General features: G+C 44.9%; 1 protein-coding gene across 1 annotated transcript in view; it reads right to left on the bottom strand.

Annotated features, from left to right (window-relative positions):
* The window catches only part of LOC310788564 (DNA (cytosine-5)-methyltransferase 3B-like), a gene marked incomplete at both ends in the record, with an annotated part of 66,851 nt that overhangs the window by 7,726 nt on the left and 33,395 nt on the right, over nt 1-25,730 (bottom strand). The window contains 9 exons of the mRNA XM_083650097.1: nt 167-260; nt 2,131-2,314; nt 3,894-4,006; nt 5,470-5,549; nt 8,602-9,144; nt 11,457-11,595; nt 12,173-12,280; nt 13,771-13,917; nt 24,442-24,537. Of these exons, the coding sequence (XP_083506223.1) occupies nt 167-260; nt 2,131-2,314; nt 3,894-4,006; nt 5,470-5,549; nt 8,602-9,144; nt 11,457-11,595; nt 12,173-12,280; nt 13,771-13,917; nt 24,442-24,537 (1,504 nt within the window). The remainder of the gene's footprint in view (nt 1-166; nt 261-2,130; nt 2,315-3,893; nt 4,007-5,469; nt 5,550-8,601; nt 9,145-11,456; nt 11,596-12,172; nt 12,281-13,770; nt 13,918-24,441; nt 24,538-25,730) is intronic.

The following is a 25,730-nucleotide window of genomic DNA, read 5'->3' as shown; positions in this document are numbered from 1 at the left end:
CTACTTACTGACCTGGGTCTGTCTACTTACTGACCTGGGTCTGTCTACTTACTGACCTGGGTCTGTCTACTTACTGACCTGGGTCTGTCTACTTACTGACCTGGGTCTGTCTACTTACTGACCTGGGTCTGTCTACTTACTGACCTGGGTCTGTCTACTTACTGACCTGTTGCGATGCCATCAAACAGTGAGAGCACTCGTATGGGTCTGCGCAGGTTGGCAGGGATGGACGGGTAAACACGATGTAAACACGACAGCTCCTACAAAGGCCAAAAGAATTGGTTTAACCACAAGGTGTATTTCTTTTAAATATTACAGGGCATCTGCAAGCCAAATTTAATTATATTTATTATTTTAAACATTTTGTTTAAAAGGAATACTATACAGAATTTCCCTGTACTCACCCCAAACACCCCCCCCCCCCCCCCCATCCTTCCTAATTGTGTTTAGTAAAGCAGATCTGGGCCCGTATTTATCAAGCTTCCTAGAATTACTCCTAAGAACACTGCTAAGAGTACACTTATGAGCAAAAAAAATTCCCAGCCAAAAGCTGCACGTAAAAGTCAGTTATTATGCATCTCACTCCCTCTTTCAGCGAGGTGTAGGACTGAATCCTAAGTGTCAATCTCAGAGCTGATTTACGACAGGTGTATGTGTGTGTGTGTGTGTGTGTGTGTGTGTGTGTGTGTGTGTGTGTGTGTGTGTGTGTGACAGGTGTGTGTGCCGTAAAGGGAAATGTTGATGACGCAATTCCAAGTACACAGGAATGGCCAATCGCTGAATGGAATCCCTTATGCACGAATATCCTAAATAGAGATGATTCAACAGTGAAATGCACAATGGGAGTGTAGCATATATTCACCAATAATTTCAGAAGAAATTATCAACAAAATAATACAAGATAGCCTACATTGAAAATGACTCAAGAATAGGCTAAATGTTTCCTAATCCACCCAATTTACCTAATCCCACAACTGACTCGAAACTGGTGTGCTGTCAATTGACTACTACCCTATATAGCCAGGTTCTATAGGCTGTATGATGAGCAAACATGGAATCCAAAAGAAAGCCCAATTGGAGGGAGGATGACACGCTGTGCTTAGTGGAGTTAGTAGAGCAGAGGAAACAAATAATCAAAGGAAAGTTCAGCCCAACTCTCACCAGTTGAGACAAGAAGAAGGCATGGGAGCATATTGCATTGGAGCTGAATGCATCACAAGTACATTGTGTTCGCTCACCAACAGACTGTGAGAAGAAATGGTACAGTGTCCTATCAACATTGCCCTGCTGGCAACTTCTAACCACTTAGGACACCTCTTGTGTGATGCCCTGCGTGCCCCACCCCCCTCTCCCCCCCTCCCCCCTCCCCCCCTCAGCTGCAAACTCCTCCCCACACTAACACACAGCCAACACGCACCCACTCTATTTTCGGAGCGCTCCGTTTTTGTTCCCAGCGCACACGGAAATGCCAAACCGGACTGCAGGAAAGGTTTGGCCCTTCGGCGTCGGGTGCTGCCTTTCTGGCGGCTAATCGTGTGGATAAACTATGCAGACAGACAGACAGAGGCAGAGGGGGGGCTCAGTTGTGTGCGCGGATTGACTTCTGTTCGCAGCCAACGTCAGCTGCAGACAGAGCAATCTATATGGCTCTGGCTGCAGCATGAGCAGTTTCTCTTTGATCACGGCTTTTTCCAGTTGTTTTCCGGACCTTTCTCTAATCTGGAGAGCACTGTCGCCACCTAATGAGTCCGTAAAATAGGTTATACACCTTCAATAGCTCCCATATTTGTACAGGAGATGCAGGAGGCTTTGATCCACGTCCCACCGTCAAAAAACGCATTTGACGTCGATCGACGTCCTTGGCACTCTACGTCACTATTTACTTTGACGTCGATCGACGTCCTTGGCACTCAATGAGTTAAGTGTGAGAGTAGGACTAAATTTCACAAATTCTCAGCACACGACTAAAATGGCACTCTGAGACGCTTGATAAATACGGGCCCTGATGACTAACGGTGCAAACACACCAGATGCTGAAGCGTAGCCAGTTTCTTTTCGGGTACATAGGTTAACAGATTAGACCACTCTGGCCGCGGAGCACCGTGCAAGGTTACACTCTTAATCACTCACAAACTCCATGGCATTGTTATTGGCGAATAGCTCCTGAACTCGTTCGCTCCAGTCTTGCCTGGGCACCAGAGCAAAGTGGGGTCTGTGGGGCTGACACAGGTAGCAGATCCATGGGTCCATCTCCTTCAACCAATCAAAGGTCCCCGGACCCACAAGGATGTTCAGGCAGTCCTGACAATAGGATCTGCAGGAGGAGAGGAGATTAATTGGATAAAAGAGAGACCAATGTTATTTCATTTGAAGAAAGGAATAGAAAGAAATAGGCAGACAAAAGCAAAGAGATGGGCGACAATCATCCTGCAGACGTTCGTGCTCAATTTCAAATTGCTATTCATGAGATTTTTTTGATGACTGTTCATAGAATAGTGATACAAATCCAATGGCTGTAGCAGATGAGATTTATTCACATAATTCTGTCTTTTATTGAGTTTTTGGGGGTCGTTTTGTTTTTCTTTGAGGACCTTGGGGGCCGGATTGAGATGGTCCAGGGGCCAGGTCCGTCGCTGGGGCCACATTTTGCCCATGTGTGGTTTAGGTGATTGATCTAATCACCCATTAGAAAACATTTCCCTTCACTTTCCATCGTAAATGTAAACACACCTAACGTGCGGCTCTGACAGTCTGCAGAGCCATAGGGAGCCACCGTGCCCCCCTTCCTCCCTCCGACTCCTGACTGCTCGGCACTCTGGGAGTATGGTGGCATGGTTACATTTAGTATCTCCCATCCGGGATATATTTTGGCGTCACTTTTGCATAGGGGTAGGAGGTGGAGACGCATCATCCATAAGGTTCACACCAATTACGGGGAAAACAAACAGAACAGAACTGAGACACTTTCGGCTGCAGTGTGAACGCAGCCACAGGGCTTGAAATTAACACCTGCCAACCAGCCAAATGCGGGTAAAAATGTAGTTTGGTGGGTACGTTTGTAAAGTTACTAGCCAATTTGGCTGGTGATGAACCAACATCTAAATATCACTGCATCTGTTTTGCCTAAACAATCCTCCTATCCTAAATTTTCTGCGAGACCGTGGTTATCCAATATCCTTCATTGAGCAGCGGCAGGCAGTTAGCTGCAGCGGAGAAAAGGCACACGATGCAGTGGCGCGCACAGGCATTTGGGGGGGGGGGGGGGGGGGGGGGCATCAGGTGCTCAAGTGAAAAAAAGGGCACCCCTCTCACAATTAGGCTATTTCTAAAAGAAGAAAATAAAAGAAAGTTACATTACATACAGTCAGGCTCGGGTGAGCAACACTTGAAGTGCTCCCTTCCTTCCAATTTACACGTTAAAAAAAGAAAATAGGCGAAAATAGGGCACCACCTGGGGTCTATCTGTGCACGTCCCTGGCAAGATACAATGAAATACAATGAAATAAAAAATGACTGTCACTTATTGTAGGCTACGTAGGCTGCTAGATTATAGTCTCATATAGTCTGTTATTTTGATCTCCTTTTATTTTTACACTATTTGAAAGCAATTTATGAATATGGGTGAAATACTGTAATTTATAGATTTATTATGCTATAACATATATTTGTTTTACTGATGCTTATGCTTAAGTTAACCCAGTGGCACTAATAATCTAGTTTATTTAAAGAAAGAAAATTGGCTAGTGGAAATTCTGATCGGCTGGTAACTTTAAAATCTAGGAGCCAAATTGGCTGGTGATAAAAAAAAAAGTTAATTTCAAGCTTAACTATAACGCCATCACAACACACACAGACAGATTGTGACATGTAGAGAAAGAGACAGTCAGACCAACCTGCAGCAGCTACCGTTGCCACACAGTATGACCTGACTTCCATAGCAGCAGATGGTGCAGTAGGACTGGTATCCATCTTCATCGTAACGATACAGCGTCTCGGAAAAGTTATCCTTCAGGGACAGATGCAGTGTTACAGGCAGACAGACAGACAGATGCAGTGTTACAGGCAGGCAGACAGACAGATGCAGTGTTACAGGCAGGCAGACAGACAGATGCAGTGTTACAGGCAGACAGACAGATGCAGTGTTACAGGCAGGCAGACAGACAGATGCAGTGTTACAGGCAGGCAGACAGATGCAGTGTTACAGGCAGGCAGACAGACAGATGCAGTGTTACAGGCAGGCAGACAGACAGATGCAGTGTTACAGGCAGACAGACAGATGCAGTGTTACAGGCAGGCAGACAGATGCAGTGTTACAGGCAGGCAGACAGACAGATGCAGTGTTACAGGCAGGCAGACAGACAGATGCAGTGTTACAGGCAGGCAGACAGATGCAGTGTTACAGGCAGGCAGACAGACAGATGCAGTGTTACAGGCAGACAGACAGATGCAGTGTTACAGGCAGGCAGACAGACAGACAGATGCAGTGTTACAGGCAGACAGACAGACAGACAGATGCAGTGTTACAGGCAGACAGACAGATGCAGTGTTACAGGCAGACAGACAGATGCAGTGTTACAGGCAGGCAGACAGACAGATGCAGTGTTACAGGCAGGCAGACAGACAGATGCAGTGTTACAGGCAGACAGACAGATGCAGTGTTACAGGCAGGCAGACAGACAGATGCAGTGTTACAGGCAGGCAGACAGACAGATGCAGTGTTACAGGCAGGCAGACAGATGCAGTGTTACAGGCAGGCAGACAGACAGATGCAGTGTTACAGGCAGACAGACAGATGCAGTGTTACAGGCAGACAGACAGATGCAGTGTTACAGGCAGGCAGACAGATGCAGTGTTACAGGCAGGCAGACAGACAGATGCAGTGTTACAGGCAGGCAGACAGATGCAGTGTTACAGGCAGGCAGACAGACAGATGCAGTGTTACAGGCAGACAGACAGATGCAGTGTTACAGGCAGGCAGACAGACAGACAGATGCAGTGTTACAGGCAGACAGACAGACAGACAGATGCAGTGTTACAGGCAGACAGACAGATGCAGTGTTACAGGCAGACAGACAGATGCAGTGTTACAGGCAGGCAGACAGACAGATGCAGTGTTACAGGCAGGCAGACAGACAGATGCAGTGTTACAGGCAGACAGACAGATGCAGTGTTACAGGCAGGCAGACAGACAGATGCAGTGTTACAGGCAGACAGACAGACAGATGCAGTGTTACAGGCAGACAGACAGACAGATGCAGTGTTACAGGCAGGCAGACAGACAGATGCAGTGTTACAGGCAGGCAGACAGACAGATGCAGTGTTACAGGCAGGCAGACAGACAGATGCAGTGTTACAGGCAGGCAGACAGGGAATACAGCGATGAGTTCAACACTTTAGGTCTGCGTTTCTAGACACATTTCCAGTGCAAACAGAAGTATTTACAGTTGGTTGAAGTTGATAGTTCCTTACTTTACACTTCAAGCAGAGGCTGCCTTCAAAGAGGGGGTGGGAGATCTCAATGCCTTCCATTCCACAACACAGACAGAAAGCTGCAGGATGGGACAGGATACAGAGGGGGGGGGGAGTAAACATGGTTACATATGTATAGGAAAAATGCGATTGTAATCCAATTAAGACAATAAAAATGCAAAAATGCAAATATGTATGACATAAAATGCCATCTGAAGTTCATGACCTATAGTTTGTAGGGGTGTGCCACCTTAGGCACCTCACGATTCGATTCGATTACGATTAAGGGTGCTACAATTCGATTATTAAACAATTACGATTAATCACGATTTTCGATGCATCTTTTTCACCAAACAGGATTTTTTTTAAGCAAGGTATATTTGTCAGTATCCATTAATTAAAGTAAACAAACAAATGTACCTCCATTATCTTCAGTTGCGACTGAAGTCCACGCATCACATGTTACAGCCACCCTGCATGATTTCTTCAGTGATTCCAGTTTCCAGTACTTCGGTTTTGGTCTCGTTTTACAGTTAAGGAACTGCTTTCCGGGCGAAATACTGTATTTTTTGCAAATAAAGCAAAAAAAAAAAAATTGCAAAAAAAATTGCAAAAAAAAATGCAATTTTTTGCAAATCGATAATCGAACATTGTGAATCGATTTTAATCGTCACGTGACTAATCGCGATGCATCGATTATACGCTTAATCGGCACACCCCTAATAGTTTGCACACCTGATGATGATGGTAAGAAAGGCTAAGATGTAGGCTGGTGAGCAAATATGGATGATGTAATATCCCACAGCTCTGACCTAACAACATCTAACTGATCACTATTGTGATACAACAAAAACAAAGAACAGTTCTGACTCTTTAAATGTCCCTTTATTTGAAAGGAGAATTCAGTTTTTTACAACCTGGACCCTATTTTCAGATTTCAGGCCGTGGCTGGGCTCGTTACTGCGTTGTGGTGGATGGATTTGGAAATTTTCTTTTCAGGGTGAGTTAAAAATCAAAAACCTGAACTCTCCTTTAAGTACATCCAAAAACTTCATACTTTGGCTTTTATAGAGCATTTTTCTTAAGAATCTGACACAATCTGTCAAATCAGACAGTCAATGTATTAAATACAAGTTATCAAGATGCAGTGTTGGGCAAGTTATTTGGGAAATGTAATTAGTTACTGATTACTTATTAAAAGTCATAAAAGTTACTAATTACTTTAGTTACATTAGTAGTTATGTTCTTACTAGTTACTTTTTCTTTCGTTTTTACACCTGAAAAAGTGACATACAACCAAACCAGCTCCTTTTAAAACTGAATCCACTTTAGTGGAATGAAATACAGGAGTCCACAATCAGCCAAACTGCATAACTGTACACATTGCAGCCTTTCAAACCTGATGTGATGGGATATAGTGTGTGTGTGTGTGTGTGTGTGTGTGTGTGTGTGTGTGTGTGTGTGTGTGTGTGTGTGTGTGTGTGTGTATGTGTGCGAGTGCGTGTATATATGCATGTATATATATATATATATAAACAGAGCAATATATGGTCTCTCCTGACTCATCCTGAGTTTTTCTTTAGTTTTTTCTGCTTAAGAAAAACAAGAAAAGAAAAGAAAAAAAGTAACTCCGAGTTATTTCGATTAGTAACTGTAATCTGATTACTGTTTACATTACTTGTTACTGAAAAAGTAATCAGATAGTGTATGGCTGCTTAGTCTGCAGATAAAACACAATGACAAAAGGCATAATAGACTATGTGATTTTATGACTAAAACTATCCAAAGGATTTTTTTTAACTCGTTTTGTATAGATATCGGCTATAATATATATTACAGTATAGCCGATATACATTTCCAATTATCGTCCGATAATTGATCGGCACCGATATATCATGAGTATATATCAACGCACGCACACGAACACGCACACACACACACACACACACACACACACACACACACACACACACACACACACACACACACAAACAACACCCACCTTCAATATCCAGTTTGTTTTCCATGATGCTACGAATGGTTTCCTCTGCAAGACAACAATGAATTCAAAGTGAATTGTGATTAGTAGTCAATCCAGAGGTCCATACAGTGTTCAGCCATTATTAACATTGCTCTCTAAATGTTCATTTAGCCGAGTTGAGTTTTTCTGGCAGTCTAGTTTGCACTAAACTAGGGTTGGCAGCATCGCCTGATGGCTTGAGCAGAAAACCCGAATATCAAAGGCTTAAAGTCGAACTGAACCTGTTCGTCACGTGCATAATGAGTAGGTTTCAGACTGAAAACATAGTTTGTCTAAGATGACAGGTTGAGAGGCGGGTCATAGTATCATGTCGATGATTTTATTTGACAATTCTGGGGACTGGATTGGGCTTTGGCCAATCCTGGCGTGTTCCGCCTCCAAATCGAGTGGGATTCAGTGTGTTGCGGCGCTCCCCTCGGTTAGAGCCTTTTGACGAGAGGAGTGGAGCTCAGCGAGCCACAGGCAACCAGCTGCCTTCGTGTTGCTGAGCGGAGAGTGCAGCACGTCGGCCTGGAATCTCCGAGGTGCAACCCCTGACAACCAAGCTCTCGGATGCGCGCGCCATTATCGCTGCTGTAACGATACGATATCCCTGGAATGCGCGTTTTAACGAGCCAGTTACATTTCTTTGCATTCTTAGAGATTATACTTTTTATTTTTTGTTCCTGTTTCTAACAATTGGCCAAGTTAGTAGTTAGTTTATGGGATAGCAATTCTGGCAGATGACAGGCACTATAGGCGCCATTTTCGAGATTTGATTGACAGCTGCATTTCGTGATACGATTGGTTGAAATGGGGTAGAAATATGATAGTACAAGGTGACATCAGCAAACTGTAAATTATACTGTTATCAATGAAATCTTGAAAAACGAACTTTTGATGTGAAAAAGTGTGAAAAACTAAAGAAATTAGATTGTTGTGATTTGTTTTGCATACATTATTAAATAGGTGCACTGCATACCCAGGTATTTGAACTAAAAGAAAAGAAAAGTCATTCTTGGGTTCGGCTCGACTTTAATCCCCACAGCCAAAATTCTTCACAACACAGTGTATAATTTTGTGATTTAAGGTTGTAAAATGTAGTTTAGTACCTCTTTGTTTCTGGTCAGGCTGCTGGTAGACAGTGGTTGACTCCTTCACCTTATTGTAGACTTTGGTGGAGTAGACCTTCTTCTTGCACGCAGGCGATCGATCATCAAACTCACAAACAAGAGCACTTTTCTTCCTCTGACGCTTCTCCCCTTTCTTGCCTTTCCCTCCTCTTCCTCCCGAATCGTCATCCTCCACCTCCCATCCTCCCATCCCTCCTTTCCCCCTCTCTCCTCCCCACCCTCCTCTGGATCCCTTTGCTTTTTTGCCTTCCTTGGTGCCTTTTCCCACGAACCCGCTCCCTTCTTCCCGTGAGGTTTGTTCTCCCTTTCTTCCTTCTCCCACGCCTCCTTTTCCTCCTGTAGGGAAGGATTTGTCTGCGTGGTTGAAAGACAGTCTCTTCAAAGAGACAGACACGTCTTTCAGCCCCAAATAGGCGTTGTCCTTCTGGCTGCTCGTGGGGTCCTTAGGAGGGAAAGTGGCTTTCAGGAAGAGATGTTTCTTCAGTTTCTTCATCTTTGGCCTCTTGTTTGCTTTGGAAACACCTGGGCAGAAGATCATCACAATTGTGACTGTTGGACCTTGTCCAGTCTTGTTAATACAAGGATATAGAATGTGTATTCTTCTATCTAGCTCAGGGCTGACCAAAGACATTTCTAACATGCAGTGAAGTCCTGAACATTCCCAGACTGTTCTACAGTCATTTCTTGCGGCCCTGGGGCCTGGGGCTTAGACTCTATGGGCAAAATGTGGCCCCAGGGCCGGACTCAAAGACAAACAAAACCACCCCCAAAAACTCAATAAAAGCCAGAATTATGTTAATAAATCTCATCTGCTACAGCCATTGGATTTGTATCACTATTATATCAGGAGATTAACAAGAAATTACCAATCGCAACGGGAGAGAGGGTTAAAAATAGGGAGACTCCCGCGAAAATCAGGAGTGTTGGCAGGTATAATCTCCAATGTGTGGCCCTTCGCTTACTTGATGTAAGTCAGTATGGCCCTCAGGAAAACAATGTTGCCCACCCCTGCACTATACTCATTCCACTCTGCCCTGCACATTTCCTTTGCATGCTCTCACATATACTTCAATTGGTGTCAATAGACCCTTTTCACGGGGGGCATTTTGTGTCGAAAAGGCAGAATAAACACAGGTGCAAGCAAAACATTAATGAGGGTTTCCAAATTCCAATCATGGAAGTTTGAAACCCTCATTAGTGTTTTGCTTTCACCTATGTTTACCCTGCCTTTTCGACACAAAATGGCCCCCGGGAGAAGGGTCTATCGACTCAGCTGCTCACATCAGCTGGTCACTTCTATCCAATAGCATAGCTACACACCTCCATGGTAGCCAATCATCGCACTGCTGGCTTTTTAAATATGGGTCTCTCTATCCACTCTAGTCTGCTCAAACTTCATGCCGCTGTCAACGCGCACCCCTCCACCTCCCCGTCTCTGCCCAGTCTTCACAGATTCATCCAGTGTAGGAATTTAGCCAGGGGCAAGGGCAAAAGATTCGGTACAACATTGGTAATATCAGTGACATCATCAATGATGTCACATGTATGCTGACTTTTTTCTTTCGAATTCTGTTTTTAATCTGAGAATACTGACTTTTGATCTTAATTCTGACTTTTTTCTTTTTCAGAGTTTTTAAACTCAGAATTCTACCCCCAAACACCCCCCGAATTCTGACTTTATTCTCAGACTCCTGACATAGAACTCAAATACATTTTTCACATGTGGCCCTAATTTCACACGTGGTAGTTTTAAATTGTGTGGTGGTACACATTTTAAAAGAAAAAAAATATACCGGCAACCCCATTTGAATTCCAGGCGATCCCACTTGGGGTCACGAGTCATGACCCCAAGGTTGGGAACCACTGCACTAACCTTTAGCAACATTATGAACCACTGCCTAACCTTTAGCAACATTATGAACCACTGCACTAACCTTTAGCAACATTATGAACCACTGCACTAACCTTTAGCAACATTATGAACCACTGCACTAACCTTTAGCAACATTAAAGGTTTTATCCAGAATGCAACTCGGGCAAGTTATCAGATATCTGCACTGATTGCAAAGGGTGGACGAGCTTTTTCATGTGGTGACTTTGTGAAACAGTGTCTGAATGTGGCTGCGGATACTGTGTTCATTCCTGAGATTGCATCCCTGCAAATTGTCATGGCAAATTGTTTACAAAAGATGGACAATAAAGCTGATTTTCAAAGTACCTTGAGGATTTTTCAAGTTGTGAATTAAGTCAAATTTCTCTCTTGATTACAAAGGTGGAAAATACAACTGTTTTTAACTGGGTGTTTACTGATTAAATGTTTAAGCTCCCCACAAATGCAGATGTTTTTTTAAATATATATAACCAATTGCAAATTATTACAATTACCAAACAGATAAAAAGTAGATTATTATAATATGTTATTTTAGATTTAGAATGTTAATTTTCTATAAAACACAATACATTTTAATGTAATTCCACAACGTTTATTTTTGGCCCTCGGCCCTCCACCCAGATTGAGTTTTGGCCCTTCATGGGAAAGAATTTGGGCACCCCTGGACTAGCTCTACGGGGATCTAAATGCTGCTGAGGGCCATGCCCTTCCATTACATTATCATCTGGATTTCATTATATCGTCTGTATAATAAACCATCATTTTACTTAAAGGATTCACTGTCTCTCATGATTGAAATGGCGTTTATAGAACATTTGTCAACACATGATATCTTCAGTGTGGCTCTGAATGTGTGCAACTTAATTATTGTTGAATTAGTATTCAAACACTAGTCTCTAATTAGTTGTGTTCTTGTAGAGAAAACAATGTGTAGTGTTTGTACCGTTCTTGGCTGCTGCTGGTTTGAATCCGTCCGGTCCTGACGGCTGGAAGCCTCCGAAGGCCCAGTCCAACATCACGCTCAGCAGCTCCTCTTTGTCCTCTCCACACACAAACTGCTTCTTACAGCGCAGAGCCGCCAGCTGATACGGGACACACACACACGCACACATGAATATGAAAATTGTGGCCGATACCGATATTGGCATTGCCGTTCTGGCCGATAACCGATATTTACTGATGTCGATCTGATCTGTAAAAAAAATTTGATCTATGACAATCAAATGTTGTCCATACTGAAAAACACATGTAAACTCTGTGAATTTTAAAAAGTAATGCCTATCTTTATTTCCAAAACATTTTGAAAAGCCCATACATAAATCACAGATTTACCGCATTGTTTCCTCTCAATATGAACATTTTGGCCGATACGACAACTGATATTAACATTGCTGTTATTTTGCTCATTGGACCGATACAGATATATTAAAAAATTACTAAGATTGGCCGATATCAATACGATTGCGGATATATCGTGTATCCCTAATAAATGCAACACACATGGAAGGAAAAACACATGCAGACATTTCAAGTCACAGGGGGGACTCTGGTGGGTGTGATCCATGCTCCAAAAGTCCCGCCCCTGCATGTCAGGAAATGTCACACACACACACACACACACACACACACACACACACACACACACACACACACACACACCTGCAGCGACTTGAGGATGGCTTCTTGGTAGATGGCGATGGTGGCGAGGGAGTCGACACAGAAACACATGGCGAAGGCAGCGAACGGTCGGAGATGCTGTATACTGATCTGCTAATCAGACCCAATAATACAGTGGAGAAAAGTGTGACAACATTAAGCAACATTCAATCAATAATCATTCTGTTCAAATGTGCTACAGTATACCGTAAATTCCGGACTATAAGCCGCGGCTTTTTCCCCGTTTTTTGGCCCTGCGGCTTATATAACGGTGCGGCTTATCTATGGATTTTTTCAGAAAAAAAATAAAAAAATACAAATAAAATCTCTCTTTTTTAGCACTCTTTCTAACTATAAATCCACTTCTGTTTTAATTTCCTCTCTTGCCCTCTTTTCACCACACCGCGGACACTGTGTGCACTGTAAAAATAAACAAAGGTGGTGTTGTGTTATGTTGTTTTGTTGAAATGTTACGGTAATACGGTAAATGGGAGCTTCCTCAAACAGCCATCTCTTTCCCGACAATCCCCTCTGTGCGTGACCCCTTACATATGGTAATTACGGTAAGCAAACGGCCACTCGGCGAATTCACACAAAGGAAGATCAAGGAATATTCCATCGAACCGGAGCAGATCATAAATATGGATGAAGTGCCTTTGACGTTCGACCTGCCACTCACTCGGACTGTTAACAAGAAAGGTGAATCGTCGATCACATTGAGAACCACTGGGCACGAGAGAACGAATTCCTGCTCTGCATCTGGAGTAAAGCTGCCGCCAATGGTGATTTTTAAGCGGATTACGATGCCGAAAGAGAAAATTCCCAGTGGGATATGCCTCAGAGTCAACAAGAAAGGGTGGATGATGGAAAGTGTCATGAAGGAGTGGCTGGCTGAGTGCTACGTCAAGCGCCCTGGAGGATTCTTTCACCAAAAAAAAGCTTTGCTCGTTCTCGACAGCATGAGGGCTCATATAACAGATTCCGTGAAAGCAGCCATCAAGACCACAAACTCCATTCCAGCTGTGATTCCTGGGGGCACAACGAAGCATCTGCAGCCACTTGACATCAGTGTCAATCGTGCGTTCAAAGTGGCACTACGCATTCAGTGGGAGGCGTGGATGACGAGCGGCGATAAATCATTCACCAAAACTGGTCGCATGCGAAAAGCAACTTTCGCTCAAGTTTGCCAGTGGATCCTGACAGCGTGGAGGTATAGTAGCCTACCGTAATGCAGATTTTGTTGAAATGTTAATAAATGGGAGCTTCCCCAAACAGCCATCTCTTTCCCGACATTCCTCTCTGTGCATGAACCCTTACATATGGTAATTAAACATCAAAACACCCGCGGCTTATAGTCCGGTGCGGCTTATATATGTAAAAAACAGTCAATTTTGGTGCTGCGGCTTATATACCGGTGCGCCTTATAGTCCGGAATTTACGGTACTTGGGGTGAACATGGGGAAACGAAGTAGCTTTGTCACTAGTTTTATATTTTTAAGTAGCTCTCTTCCGACAGTCATGCAATAGGCACAAAGTCACAGCTTTTGCTATCTATATTATTATATATCCTCCATCCATGATCCTTCTGTCCTCCAGCTCACCTGAGAGCACATGCCCTCTCCGTACCACTCCACCATCCTGATCCCTGGAGCTGACACTTTGGTTTGGGGTATGACGACCCCCGGCCAGGCGGAGAAATCCTGCATCTGGCCCCATACCAGCTCCCCTTTCCCATAGCCACAGCTGTCCTGCACGCACACACGCACGCACACACACGCACACACACACACACACACACACACACACACACACACACACACACACACACACACACACACACACACACACACACACACACACACACACACACACACACACAGTAATAAGAGAGGCTGAATGTCATGCAAAGTTATCTATCAAAACCCTATTTTAACTGTTAACTGTTCACAATATTGCTCTTAAGATAGAGTTTTTATAAAGTTCTTAATAAACCTTGTTGGGCCAATTCCCTAATATATTAGTCTTATCTCTTATGAACTTATATTGGTGTCTTACTAAGGAACTTATACAATAGTGCCTACGTAGCAACAGCAATGTAAAACAGGATGTTAAAGGATGAGAATTCGTTATCAGTAAGTTTTAAAAAAGCATGCTCGATGACCCCCCCCCCCCCCAAAAAAAAATACTAGCTACAGCAATATAATCCCACAACACATTTTGAGAAGCACATACTAAATTTAATACTACATTTAATATCAACCTTTGAGGCTTTTATAGGTGTTATACCTGTGGTGCTGCTCTGTTTTGTGTTACTGATGTCTCACCACCAACAACAACAACGTCATCACCGTCATCGCTGTCCTCAATCAGTATAAACTCTGCCTGTGGCACTACAGGAATTACAAAAGATATCATGTTAAAACAACAGTGATGATAAACCAATGACTTTACAGTGTTTTTAATCCTAAATCATTTGAATTGGTGTAAAAAGGCTTTTCTCGTGTGCATTTGTTTTTGGTCTGATGGTCTTGGATACTTCTGTGACTGACGTCAACCACTTGTGATGAAAATAAAAACATGTCTTGTCAGATCACTCAACATCATCGATATCATGTACTGTTTGCATCGCAATCAGATTTACCTGCATCAGCTAAAGACAATAAATGTGCAGGTGGAGAAAAATAACAACGATCAAAATCATACTCCATCACATAATGAAAGTGCTCTTTTCCTGATAAAGTAAGGGATTGAAAAAGCGTTATAGAATCGGACTCTTATCACGGGTGTCTGTGTTACCAGAGGAGTGGTCTGTGTTGTCCAAGTCCTCCATGTCTCTGTGCTGTCTGGACGCGGTCTGTGGAACAGGTTCAGACCCCCAGTCATGACTGTCCTCCGTCCAGCTATTCTCACCCTCCTCTCCGTTGTTACCCTGATCATTCATCACCCACTCTGTTGTTACCCTGATCATTCATAACCCACTCTGTTGTTACCCTGATCATTCATAACCCACTCTGTTGTTACCCTGATCATTCATAACTCACTCTGTTGTTACCCTGATCATTCATAACCCACTCTGTTGTTACCCTGATCATTCATCACCCACTCTGTTATTACCCTGATCATTCATAACCCACTCTGTTGTTACCCTGATCATTCATAACTCACTCTGTTGTTACCCTGATCATTCATAACCCACTCTGTTGTTACCCTGATCATTCATCACCCACTCTGTTGTTACCCTGATCATTCATAACCCACTCTGTTGTTACCCTGATCATTCATAACCCACTCTGTTGTTACCCTGATCATTCATAACCCACTCCGTTGTTACCCTGATCATTCATAACCCACTCTGTTATTACCCTGATCATTCATAACCCACTCTGTTATTACCCTGATCATTCATAACCCACTCTGTTGTTACCCTGATCATTAATGATCATTCATAACCCACTCTGTTGTTACCCTGATCATTCATAACCCACTCTGTTGTTACCCTGATCATTCATAACCCACTCTGTTGTTACCCTGATCATTCATAACCCACTCTGTTGTTACCCTGATCATTCATAACCCACTCTGTTGTTACCCTGATCATTCATAACTCACTCTGTTGTTACCCTGATCATTCATAACCCACTCTGTTGTTACCCTGATCATTCATCACCCACTCTGTTGTTACCCTGATCATTCATAACCCACTCTGTTGTTACCCTGATCATTCATAACTCACTCTGTTGTTACCCTGATCATTCATAACCCACTCTGTTGTTACCCTGATCATTCATAACCCACTCTGTTGTTACCCTGATCATTCATAACCCACTCTGTTGTTACCCTGATCATTCATCACCCACTCTGTTGTTACCCTGATCATTCATAACCCACTCTGTTGTTACCCTGATCATTCATCACCCACTCTGTTGTTACCCTGATCATTCATAACCCACTCTGTTGTTACCCTGATCATTCATAACCCACTCTGTTGTTACCCTGATCATTCATAACCCACTCCGTTGTTACCCTGATCATTCATAACCCACTCTGTTATTACCCTGATCATTCATAACCCACTCTGTTGTTACCCTGATCATTCATAACCCACTCTGTTGTTACCCTGATCATTCATAACCCACTCCGTTGTTACCCTGATCATTCATAACCCACTCTGTTATTACCCTGATCATTCATAACCCACTCTGTTATTACCCTGATCATTCATCACCCACTCTGTTGTTACCCTGATCATTCATAACTCACTCTGCCAGAGCGTTTCTTTATGGAGGCACGGGGTCCACCTGCTGGGGCTTTCCTTCCTGTCAGGAAGAGCTGGGGTGCTGCTGCCAAACACCTGGAGACAGACAGAGACGCACGCACGCACGCACGCACACACACACACACACACACACACACACACACACTTATGTCAACATCAACGATAAACAGGGGGACACAAACGATACAGATGCAACCACAAACTAGAAATAACAGTCTGCCCCCTTCCCCCGTCGGAGTTGGACCTCCCCCTGGGAGTTAGACCCACCCAGTCTGCTCAGCTAGGAAGGATTACATCACTGGTGAAATCAGTGCAGGAAATTTTAAAAATATTTTGCGGGGGAACTTTTGCCCCACTGTCTAAAAACTGGGGGCATTTTGGGGGCACTTAAAAAAAGGAATTAGTGCATAATGTGCAATGGTTCCCAACCTTGGGGTTGTGACTCGTGGCCCCAAGTGGATTATTTGTATTTTATTTTTTTAACACCACACACAATTTAAAACTACCGAAGAGGAGGATGGGGGGGAGGGGGGGAATACTGATACTGCCAGCATACTGTTACATGTGACATCATTGATGATGTCACTGATGAGGTCACTGATGCCAATGTTGTACCAAATTTGGGGGGTCCCTAGATTTTTGGAACGTCAAAGTGGGGTCTCAAGCCAAAAAAGGTTGGGAACCCCTGGCCTCGTGTGAACAACAGTGCTGTTTGTGTGAGTGTGGTGTTGTTCTTCGTCTTCTTCTTCTGGCAACCAGCTTGTAGGTGCTGCTGAGTGTGTGTTACAGATGGACATGGAAATTAAATTAATTGAATGAAAAGAAAATAATCAAAATCTTGGGGGCAATTGTTGCCCCTGGATCATGGGGCATTCTGAGATTTCTTGGGGGCATTTTTGCCCTTGGCCCTGCATGGCTAAATTCCTACACTGGATGACATCATCACTGGTGACATCACTGATAACATAATTACAGTGAGGAGTCGTGTGATGTTGTCATCATTGAGGAGTCGACACTGATGATGTCATAATTACAGTGAGGATGCGACAGTGATGATGTCATATAATTACAGGTGAACATGCAGTAGGCTGATACAACAAACCTCTTTACACATCATCAAGAAGCAGACAATCATCACTGATGGCATCACTGATGACATCACATCATTAGGTAGGCTATTTTAAAAACTCGCATGGGTGCTCTTTACATTCCCTGAAAGTTTCAGCCCGATCGCACATAGATATAGCTGTGGCCGAGGTTCTCAGTTCCCAGTGTTTTAATTTAGCCTTAATAGTAGCCTATATGAATTTGGTGTATGACTCCCCTCATATAGGCTATTTTGGCAGGAAGAATCCTACACCAATAAAACAATGTGTTAACTAAAACTAAGGGAACATAACTAGACAACACAAAGCACATGAGACAAACGAGGGAATCACACAGCCTTAACGATACAGTAGCCCAGTGATACTCAACTGGCGGCCCGCGGGCCACATGCGTGTCCACATGTGTGGCCCGCGATGGAATTGCAACAAAACATTTTATTTTTTATTTATTTTTTCAATTCCATTTTCCATTTTCCATTTTTTTACAGTGCACCTGAACGCAACATGCAAGATACCCGCTGAATAAGTGTCCAAATGTTCATGTCATTCTGGTCAATACTCCACTTCTGTTATAGCATTTCAGTCTGGAAGATGGAATATCTTTCAATAATCTATGATTTAGCTGCTAAATTGTCAAATACAGCCGTCTGCTTGCTACCCAGGCACTTATGTAGGCTATGTAGCTACTAACTTAACCATTAACTATCTGGTGTGCACAACATTGTCAGATTAAACTCTGGCTGACACCCCAAAAACCTACAATCCGCTACAGAAAAATGTATATTGTTTGTTTATTAACTGGCCCCTGGCCTTCTATCATTTCTCAAAAGTGGCCCCTGGGCAAAGCAAGTTGAGTATCCCTGCAGTAGCCTGTGCAGTCCAAACCGCCGCCTGTAACTGAACATGTTTCTCATGTCACTCCCCTCTTCCGGGACCTTCACTGGCTTCCCATCTCGGCACGCATCAAATTCAAGACGCTGGTAGGCTACTGACCTAAGGGGCAGCACACACACCAGACAGCTCCTCTGTAGCTACAAACTATGCTCGGGCTCCAAACCTCTCGCCGGTCTCTCGGCCTCCGCTCCTCCACCAGTGCAGGACGCCTTGCCCCTCCACCGCTACGTTGGCTCAAAGGTTGCTCATCCCGATCGCGACTCTTCTCGTCCCTGGCTGGCTGGCACCACAATGGTGTGGAACGAGCCCCCCCCCCCCCCCCTTCGATCAGGACGGCTGAATCACTGCCCATCAAAGCAAAGACTAAAAACACACCTTTTCAGGGTCCGCCTGCCCTCTCTCTCTATCAATTTCAATTTCAATTAGCTTTATTGCCATGCAAAGACAGTGCTTATATTGCCAAAGCAAACATGAACAATAACAGAAGAAGAATACAATTATAATAAATGTACAATAACAATAACTGTCTGTCTGTCTGTCTGTCTGTCTGTCTGTCTGTCTGTCTGTCTGTCTGTCTGTTTGTCTGTCTGTCTGTATCTCTCTCTAAAAACATCTGATTAGCCTACTTTCTACAAGTGCTACTCTATTCCTTCAAAAAGTTGTAGCTGTCAGATTGTGTTGCATAGTTGATTTCTCTATTGTTGACAAAATGTGATATTGTAAGTCGCTTTGGATAAAAGTGTGTGCCAAATGACATAATGTCATGTAATGTAAGGTTTGGTGTTATTGTTTAAACAGTCACTATTGCTGTAGGCTACTCACCGTTGCTCTGTTTTCTTTGATGGAAAAACTCTGGCCTCTCTCGACTGCATCAATGTTGTGTGTTTCCTCTAGACTAGAGGCTAGGCTTGTGGCTCTGTGTTGACTCACTCCTACCGGCTGGGCTCCTAGTCTGATTGGCCTACCCCTCCCCCTCCCTACAGCCCCTCCCCTCCAGTGAAGGTGCCATTCCCTGCCCCCGTGGCTCAGCCCCAGTGCACAAAGCTTGTGACCCCCAGCTGTGTGGAGTGCTCCAATGCGTTTTCAACATGAGCTGCTCCAAAGTGCTGCTGTGGAAGATGTCCTGCATTGTTCCTGTGCTGAAGACACCATGTCCCAGTGGCTCCAAGGACTACAGGCAGTGCGCTGGCTTTGACCTCCCACATCATGAAGAGCCTGGAGAAACTTGTCCTGCTGCTCCGGCCCATGGCCAATTCATTCATTCATTCATTCATTCATTCATTCATTCATTCATTCATTCATTCATTCATTCATTCATTCATTCATTCTTGGACCCCCTCCAGTTCACCTACCACTCCCGACTTGGTGTTGAGCATGCCGTCATCTCCCTGATCAACCGCGCCTAGTACGCCCACCTGGACTGTGTCGGACAGTCACATGTCACACACAAGGCTACTTGTCTGGGAGGAAAAGAATGGGAAAGGACACATGTCTGCTCCAAACGTAGCTGCTCTGCCACCAGCGAATGAAGCATTCATTGAGAATGCTAAGAGGGCCCACTTTCAAGCAATATATTGAAATATCAATGTAAATCTGCCACTAGCATTGCACACTGAGGCATTTGGATGGAAAAAAAGACGCATGCAACAGGTCACTGAGCCCAACCACTCTACCGGAAGATTGCAAACTTGTCCCAGACTACATTTTGCTGATGATCAGGTGTGGCTGCAACACCCTTTTAACTCCAATAAGTGCAACTGTGGAGTGCCTGGTTTGCCATGCACAATGTTCTGTGCATGTTTCAGGGTAGGACGCTCAAGATCCAAATAGGCTTAACTACCATCAGACCATCAGCAGCAAAATGTGCCCTTCACACCTCCCAGAGTGTATCATCTACTCTGAATCTCTACATTCCAAGGCTCAATGGATGTTCTCATCCAGCACAACCCCTATAGTCATAAACAGTTGGTTTTGCTGGCACGGCCTAAAAGGCTTAATATTATGTCATGTGGAATGAAATACATTGTACATTACCTCCTTTATGAATATTGGAGAAAACAAATTGGATGCATTTGATTTGAGTATTTTGCATGAAATTCCATAAATCCCTATTTTTCTGGAATTTTGGCAATTAAGAGGTTAATATCTGAAAATGCTCAAGGGTGCTCACCGGGCACCCTCCTGTATTTTGAATAGGTACCCCCAAACTACAAGAATCAGCAGAGAAAAAAACTGTATCCGACGAAGCGAGGTTCAACCCCATGGCTCCTGGACTAACTGGAGAATGTAGAAGAATCAATGTTTTGATCATCGTTTCACTGTTATCTCTCTGCCTACAAATACAGTCTGTTATCTCTCTGCCTACAATACAGATCGTCTGTTATCTCTCTGCCTACAATACAGATAGTCTGTTATCTCTCTGCCTACAATACAGACAGTCTGTTATCTCTCTGCCTACAATACAGATAGTCTGTTATCTCTCTGCCTACAATACAGATAGTCTGTTATCTCTCTGCCTACAATACAGATAGTCTGTTATCTCTCTGCCTACAATACAGACAGTCTGTTATCTCTCTGCCTACAATACAGATAGTCTGTTATCTCTCTGCCTACAATACAGATAGTCTGTTATCTCTCTACCTACAATACAGATAGTCTGTTATCTATCTGCCTACAATACAGATAGTCTGTTATCTCTCTGCCTACAATACAGATAGTCTGTTATCTCTCTACCTACAATACAGATAGTCTGTTATCTCTCTGCCTACAATACAGATAGTCTGTTATCTCTCTGCCTACAATACAGATAGTCTGTTATCTCTCTGCCTACAATACAGATAGTCTGTTATCTCTCTGCCTACAATACAGATAGTCTGTTATCTCTCTGCCTACAATACAGATAGTCTGTTATCTCTCTGCCTACAATACAGTCTGTTATCTCTCTGCCTACAATACAGTCTGTTATCTATCTGCCTACAATACAGTCTGTTATCTCTCTGCCTACAATACAGATAGTCTGTTATCTCTCTGCCTACAATACAGATAGTCTGTTATCTCTCTGCCTACAATACAGATAGTCTGTTATCTCTCTGCCTACAATACAGTCTGTTATCTCTCTGCCTACAATACAGATAGTCTGTTATCTCTCTGCCTACAATACAGATAGTCTGTTATCTCTCTGCCTACAATACAGATAGTCTGTTATCTCTCTGCCTACAATACAGACAGTCTGTTATCTCTCTGCCTACAATACAGATAGTCTGTTATCTCTCTGCCTACAATACAGATAGTCTGTTATCTCTCTGCCTACAATACAGATAGTCTGTTATCTCTCTGCCTACAATACAGACAGTCTGTTATCTCTCTGCCTACAATACAGATAGTCTGTTATCTCTCTGCCTACAATACAGATAGTCTGTTATCTCTCTGCCTACAATACAGTCTGTTATCTCTCTGCCTACAATACAGTCTGTTATCTCTCTGCCTACAATACAGTCTGTTATCTCTCTGCCTACAATACAGATAGTCTGTTATCTCTCTGCCTACAATACAGTCTGTTATCTCTCTGCCTACAATACAGTCTGTTATCTCTCTGCCTACAATACAGATAGTCTGTTATCTCTCTACCTACAATACAGATAGTCTGTTATCTCTCTGCCTACAATACAGATAGTCTGTTATCTCTCTGCCTACAATACAGATAGTCTGTTATTTCTCTGCCTACAATACAGATAGTCTGTTATCTCTCTGCCTACAATACAGATAGTCTGTTATCTCTCTGCCTACAATACTGTAACGTTCTGGTATTCGTCCAAGGAACTGGAGACTTGAAGTTGGTACAGGCTTTTTATTCTTGTCTTCACAATATAGCTCCTAGCAGCTAGCTTCGCTGCTAGCTCTGCAACCACCCGGTCAGCTCGCCCACATGGCCTGACTGACCTCCCGGCCCCCGGCCGCTGGTCCTATATACCCCCTTCCCCCTAGGAACACACCCACACACATTAGTTCCTAGGTGCAATCTAGACACTTCTATTGCACATCACATTACAGGTAATACTTGGATTACCTGAAACGCTACATTTCCCCCACCCAACTTTAATGTCGCTTCCACGCGACATGCACAACCCACACACATCCCCCTGTACCAAAACACACCCAACACAACAATTTTCCCATCACCACATCAAATTCTAATTCCCCAACAAACAGTCTTTTCTTTTCAGCACCCCCGTCATAATGTCCAGTTTTCATTAGGTACTCCGTAATGTCTAGTTTTCCATTAGGTACCCCCATAATGTCTAGTTTCCCATTAGGCACTCCATAATGTCTAGTTTTCCCATTATTTCCTTTCTTTTTCACACATTTAAATTCAACCCACATTTCCCATTCAACAATAACCCCCACATTTCAATTAAACACAAGCCCCCACATTTTCCTTAACTTTTCTTTTAAACCCCATTTCCATCCCCCCCTTTTCCCAGCTTCTGTCCCACCTGAAGCACTCTTTTCTGTCCCCCCTTTTGTTTGTTCCAGTAGCCAAATGCACGAACGAGCACCGGATCGACATCCTCGTCCTCCGGTCTCCACTCGCGCCCGTCGACTCTCCAGATGACCCTGGCGTCGTCCTCCCGGCCTCGCACTCGCTCGTTTTTCTGTCCCCCTCCTCCAGGGTTGAGGACAGCAGAGCGAACACCACCGGCGTCGATCTTCCCCTCGGCTCTCCGCTCGTTTTTCCGTCCCCCTCCTCCAGGGTTGAGGACAGCAGAGCGAACACCACCGGCGTCGATCTTCCCCTCGGCTCTCCGCAGTGCAACGTTAGGGGGTGTATAGCGGTTAGGCTGGGCCGGTTCCCCCGGCGGTAACCCCCTTCGCTCACTCGGAGACACGAGCGTCGCTCTCCCGACTGTAACAACGCTGCAGACGATGTCCCTCTCTTCCCTCTGGCTGTTCCCCTGCAGCACCGTTCTCCTATCCGTCGCAACGTTCTCTTCTCCCCGGCTGCTCACACTCTCCCCAGCCCGTGTCTCACCTCCGGCCTCCACACTCCCAGTGCAGTCCCTGGCCAAGTGCTCCGGTGACTGGCAAGTCCAGCAGAGTCTCACCTGCCCGCCGCCTGCACGTCTCTCTTCTCCCGCTGCCCTCCGGTCCCCGACAGCCTTTTGACACTCTCTAGCCAGGTGTCCAATCTCGCCGCATGCCCAGCAGGCTCCCTGCTGTCCATGTCGTTGTCCCGCATACCCGGTCCGACTCCCGGGACCGCCTCGGCACCACCTCGTTACGTGGCCCGGCTCACCGCAGGTCCAACACAGTCTCTTCCGTGGCTCCTCCGGCCGCTCTCCCCGCTGCATTACCTCCGCGCTCATCAAGTCCACCCGCTGCATGACTTCCCGCAGCGCCCGCATCACCTCTACTGCCCAGGCAGGAGTCTCTTCCACCAGCCGTCCGACCTCTCTCAACACACGGGCCTCCATGCCCGCCAGCATCGAGCTGATCCCCGCCGTCAGCTCTCCTTTCCTCCCGTTCACCGATGGCCATTCTCCGCGCACCATCGCACGTGGTCTTAGCGGCTAGCAGTTAGCAGTTAGCACCCCTGGTAGCTAACTTACTAGCGCTAGATCTAGAGCCCAAAAACCGCACCACCCAGTCTCTTTTGCCGTTCCTTCTCACCCTCTCTCATCTCGGCCGAATCAGAGGCGTTACCGCTTTACTTGCTGACACCAATGTAACGTTCTGGTATTCGTCCAAGGAACTGGAGACTTGAAGTTGGTACAGGCTTTTTATTCTTGTCTTCACAATATAGCTCCTAGCAGCTAGCTTCGCTGCTAGCTCTGCAACCACCCGGTCAGCTCGCCCACATGGCCTGACTGACCTCCCGGCCCCCGGCCGCTGGTCCTATATACCCCCTTCCCCCTAGGAACACACCCACACACAATAGTTCCTAGCTGCAATCTAGACACTTCTATTGCACATCACATTACAGGTAATACTTGGATTACCTGAAACGCTACAATACAGTGCATGATGGGACAGAAGGGCTCATGGGCCCTGAGAGCCTCAGTCAGCAGACGCTGCTCCTCACACAGAGAGGCCACCTGACCCACAATGCAACACACACAGAGAGGTCACCTGACACATAATGCAACACACACAGAGAGACCACCTGGCACACAATGCAACACACACAGAGAGGCCACCTGACACATAATGCAACACACACAGAGAGGCCACCTGACCCACAATGCAACACACACAGAGAGGTCACCTGACACATAATGCAACACACACAGAGAGGTCACCTGACACACAATGCAACACACAGAGAGGCCACCTGACACACAATGCAACACACACAGAGAGACCACCTGGCACACAATGCAACACACACAGAGAGGCCACCTGACACACAATGCAACACACACAGAGAGACCACCTGACACACAATGCAACACACACAGAGAGGTCACCTGACACACAATGCAACACACACAGAGAGGCCACCTGACACACAATGCAACACACACAGAGAGGCCACCTGACACACAATGCAACACACAGAGAGAGGCCACCTGACCCACAATGCAACACACACAGAGAGGTCACCTGACACACAATGCAACACACACAGAGAGGCCACCTGACCCATAATGCAACACACACAGAGAGGTCACCTGACACACAATGCAACACACACAGAGAGGTCACCTGACACACAATGCAACACACACAGAGAGGCCACCTGACACACAATGCAACACACACAGAGAGGTCACCTGACACACAATGCAACACACAGAGAGGCCACCTGACCCATAATGCAACACACACAGAGAGGTCACCTGACACACAATGCAACACACACAGAGAGGTCACCTGACCCACAATGCAACACACACAGAGAGGTCACCTGACACACAATGCAACACACACAGAGAGGTCACCTGACACATAATGCAACACACACAGAGAGGCCACCTGACACATAATGCAACACACACAGAGAGGTCACCTGACACACAATGCAACACACACAGAGAGGTCACCTGACCCACAATGCAACACACACAGAGAGGTCACCTGACACACAATGCAACACACACAGAGAGACCACCTGACACACAATGCAACACACACAGAGAGGCCACCTGACACATAATGCAACACACACAGAGAGGCCACCTGACACACAATGCAACACACACAGAGAGGTCACCTGACACACAATGCAACACACACAGAGAGACCACCTGACACACAATGCAACACACACAGAGAGGTCACCTGACAC

The sequence above is a fragment of the Poromitra crassiceps genome, assembly GCF_964638095.1.
Source record: "Poromitra crassiceps genome assembly, chromosome: 13".
Classification (NCBI taxonomy): domain Eukaryota; kingdom Metazoa; phylum Chordata; class Actinopteri; order Beryciformes; family Melamphaidae; genus Poromitra; species Poromitra crassiceps.
The sequence above is the reverse complement of the archived record's forward strand: the minus strand, read 5'-3'. Positions and strand labels throughout refer to the sequence as shown.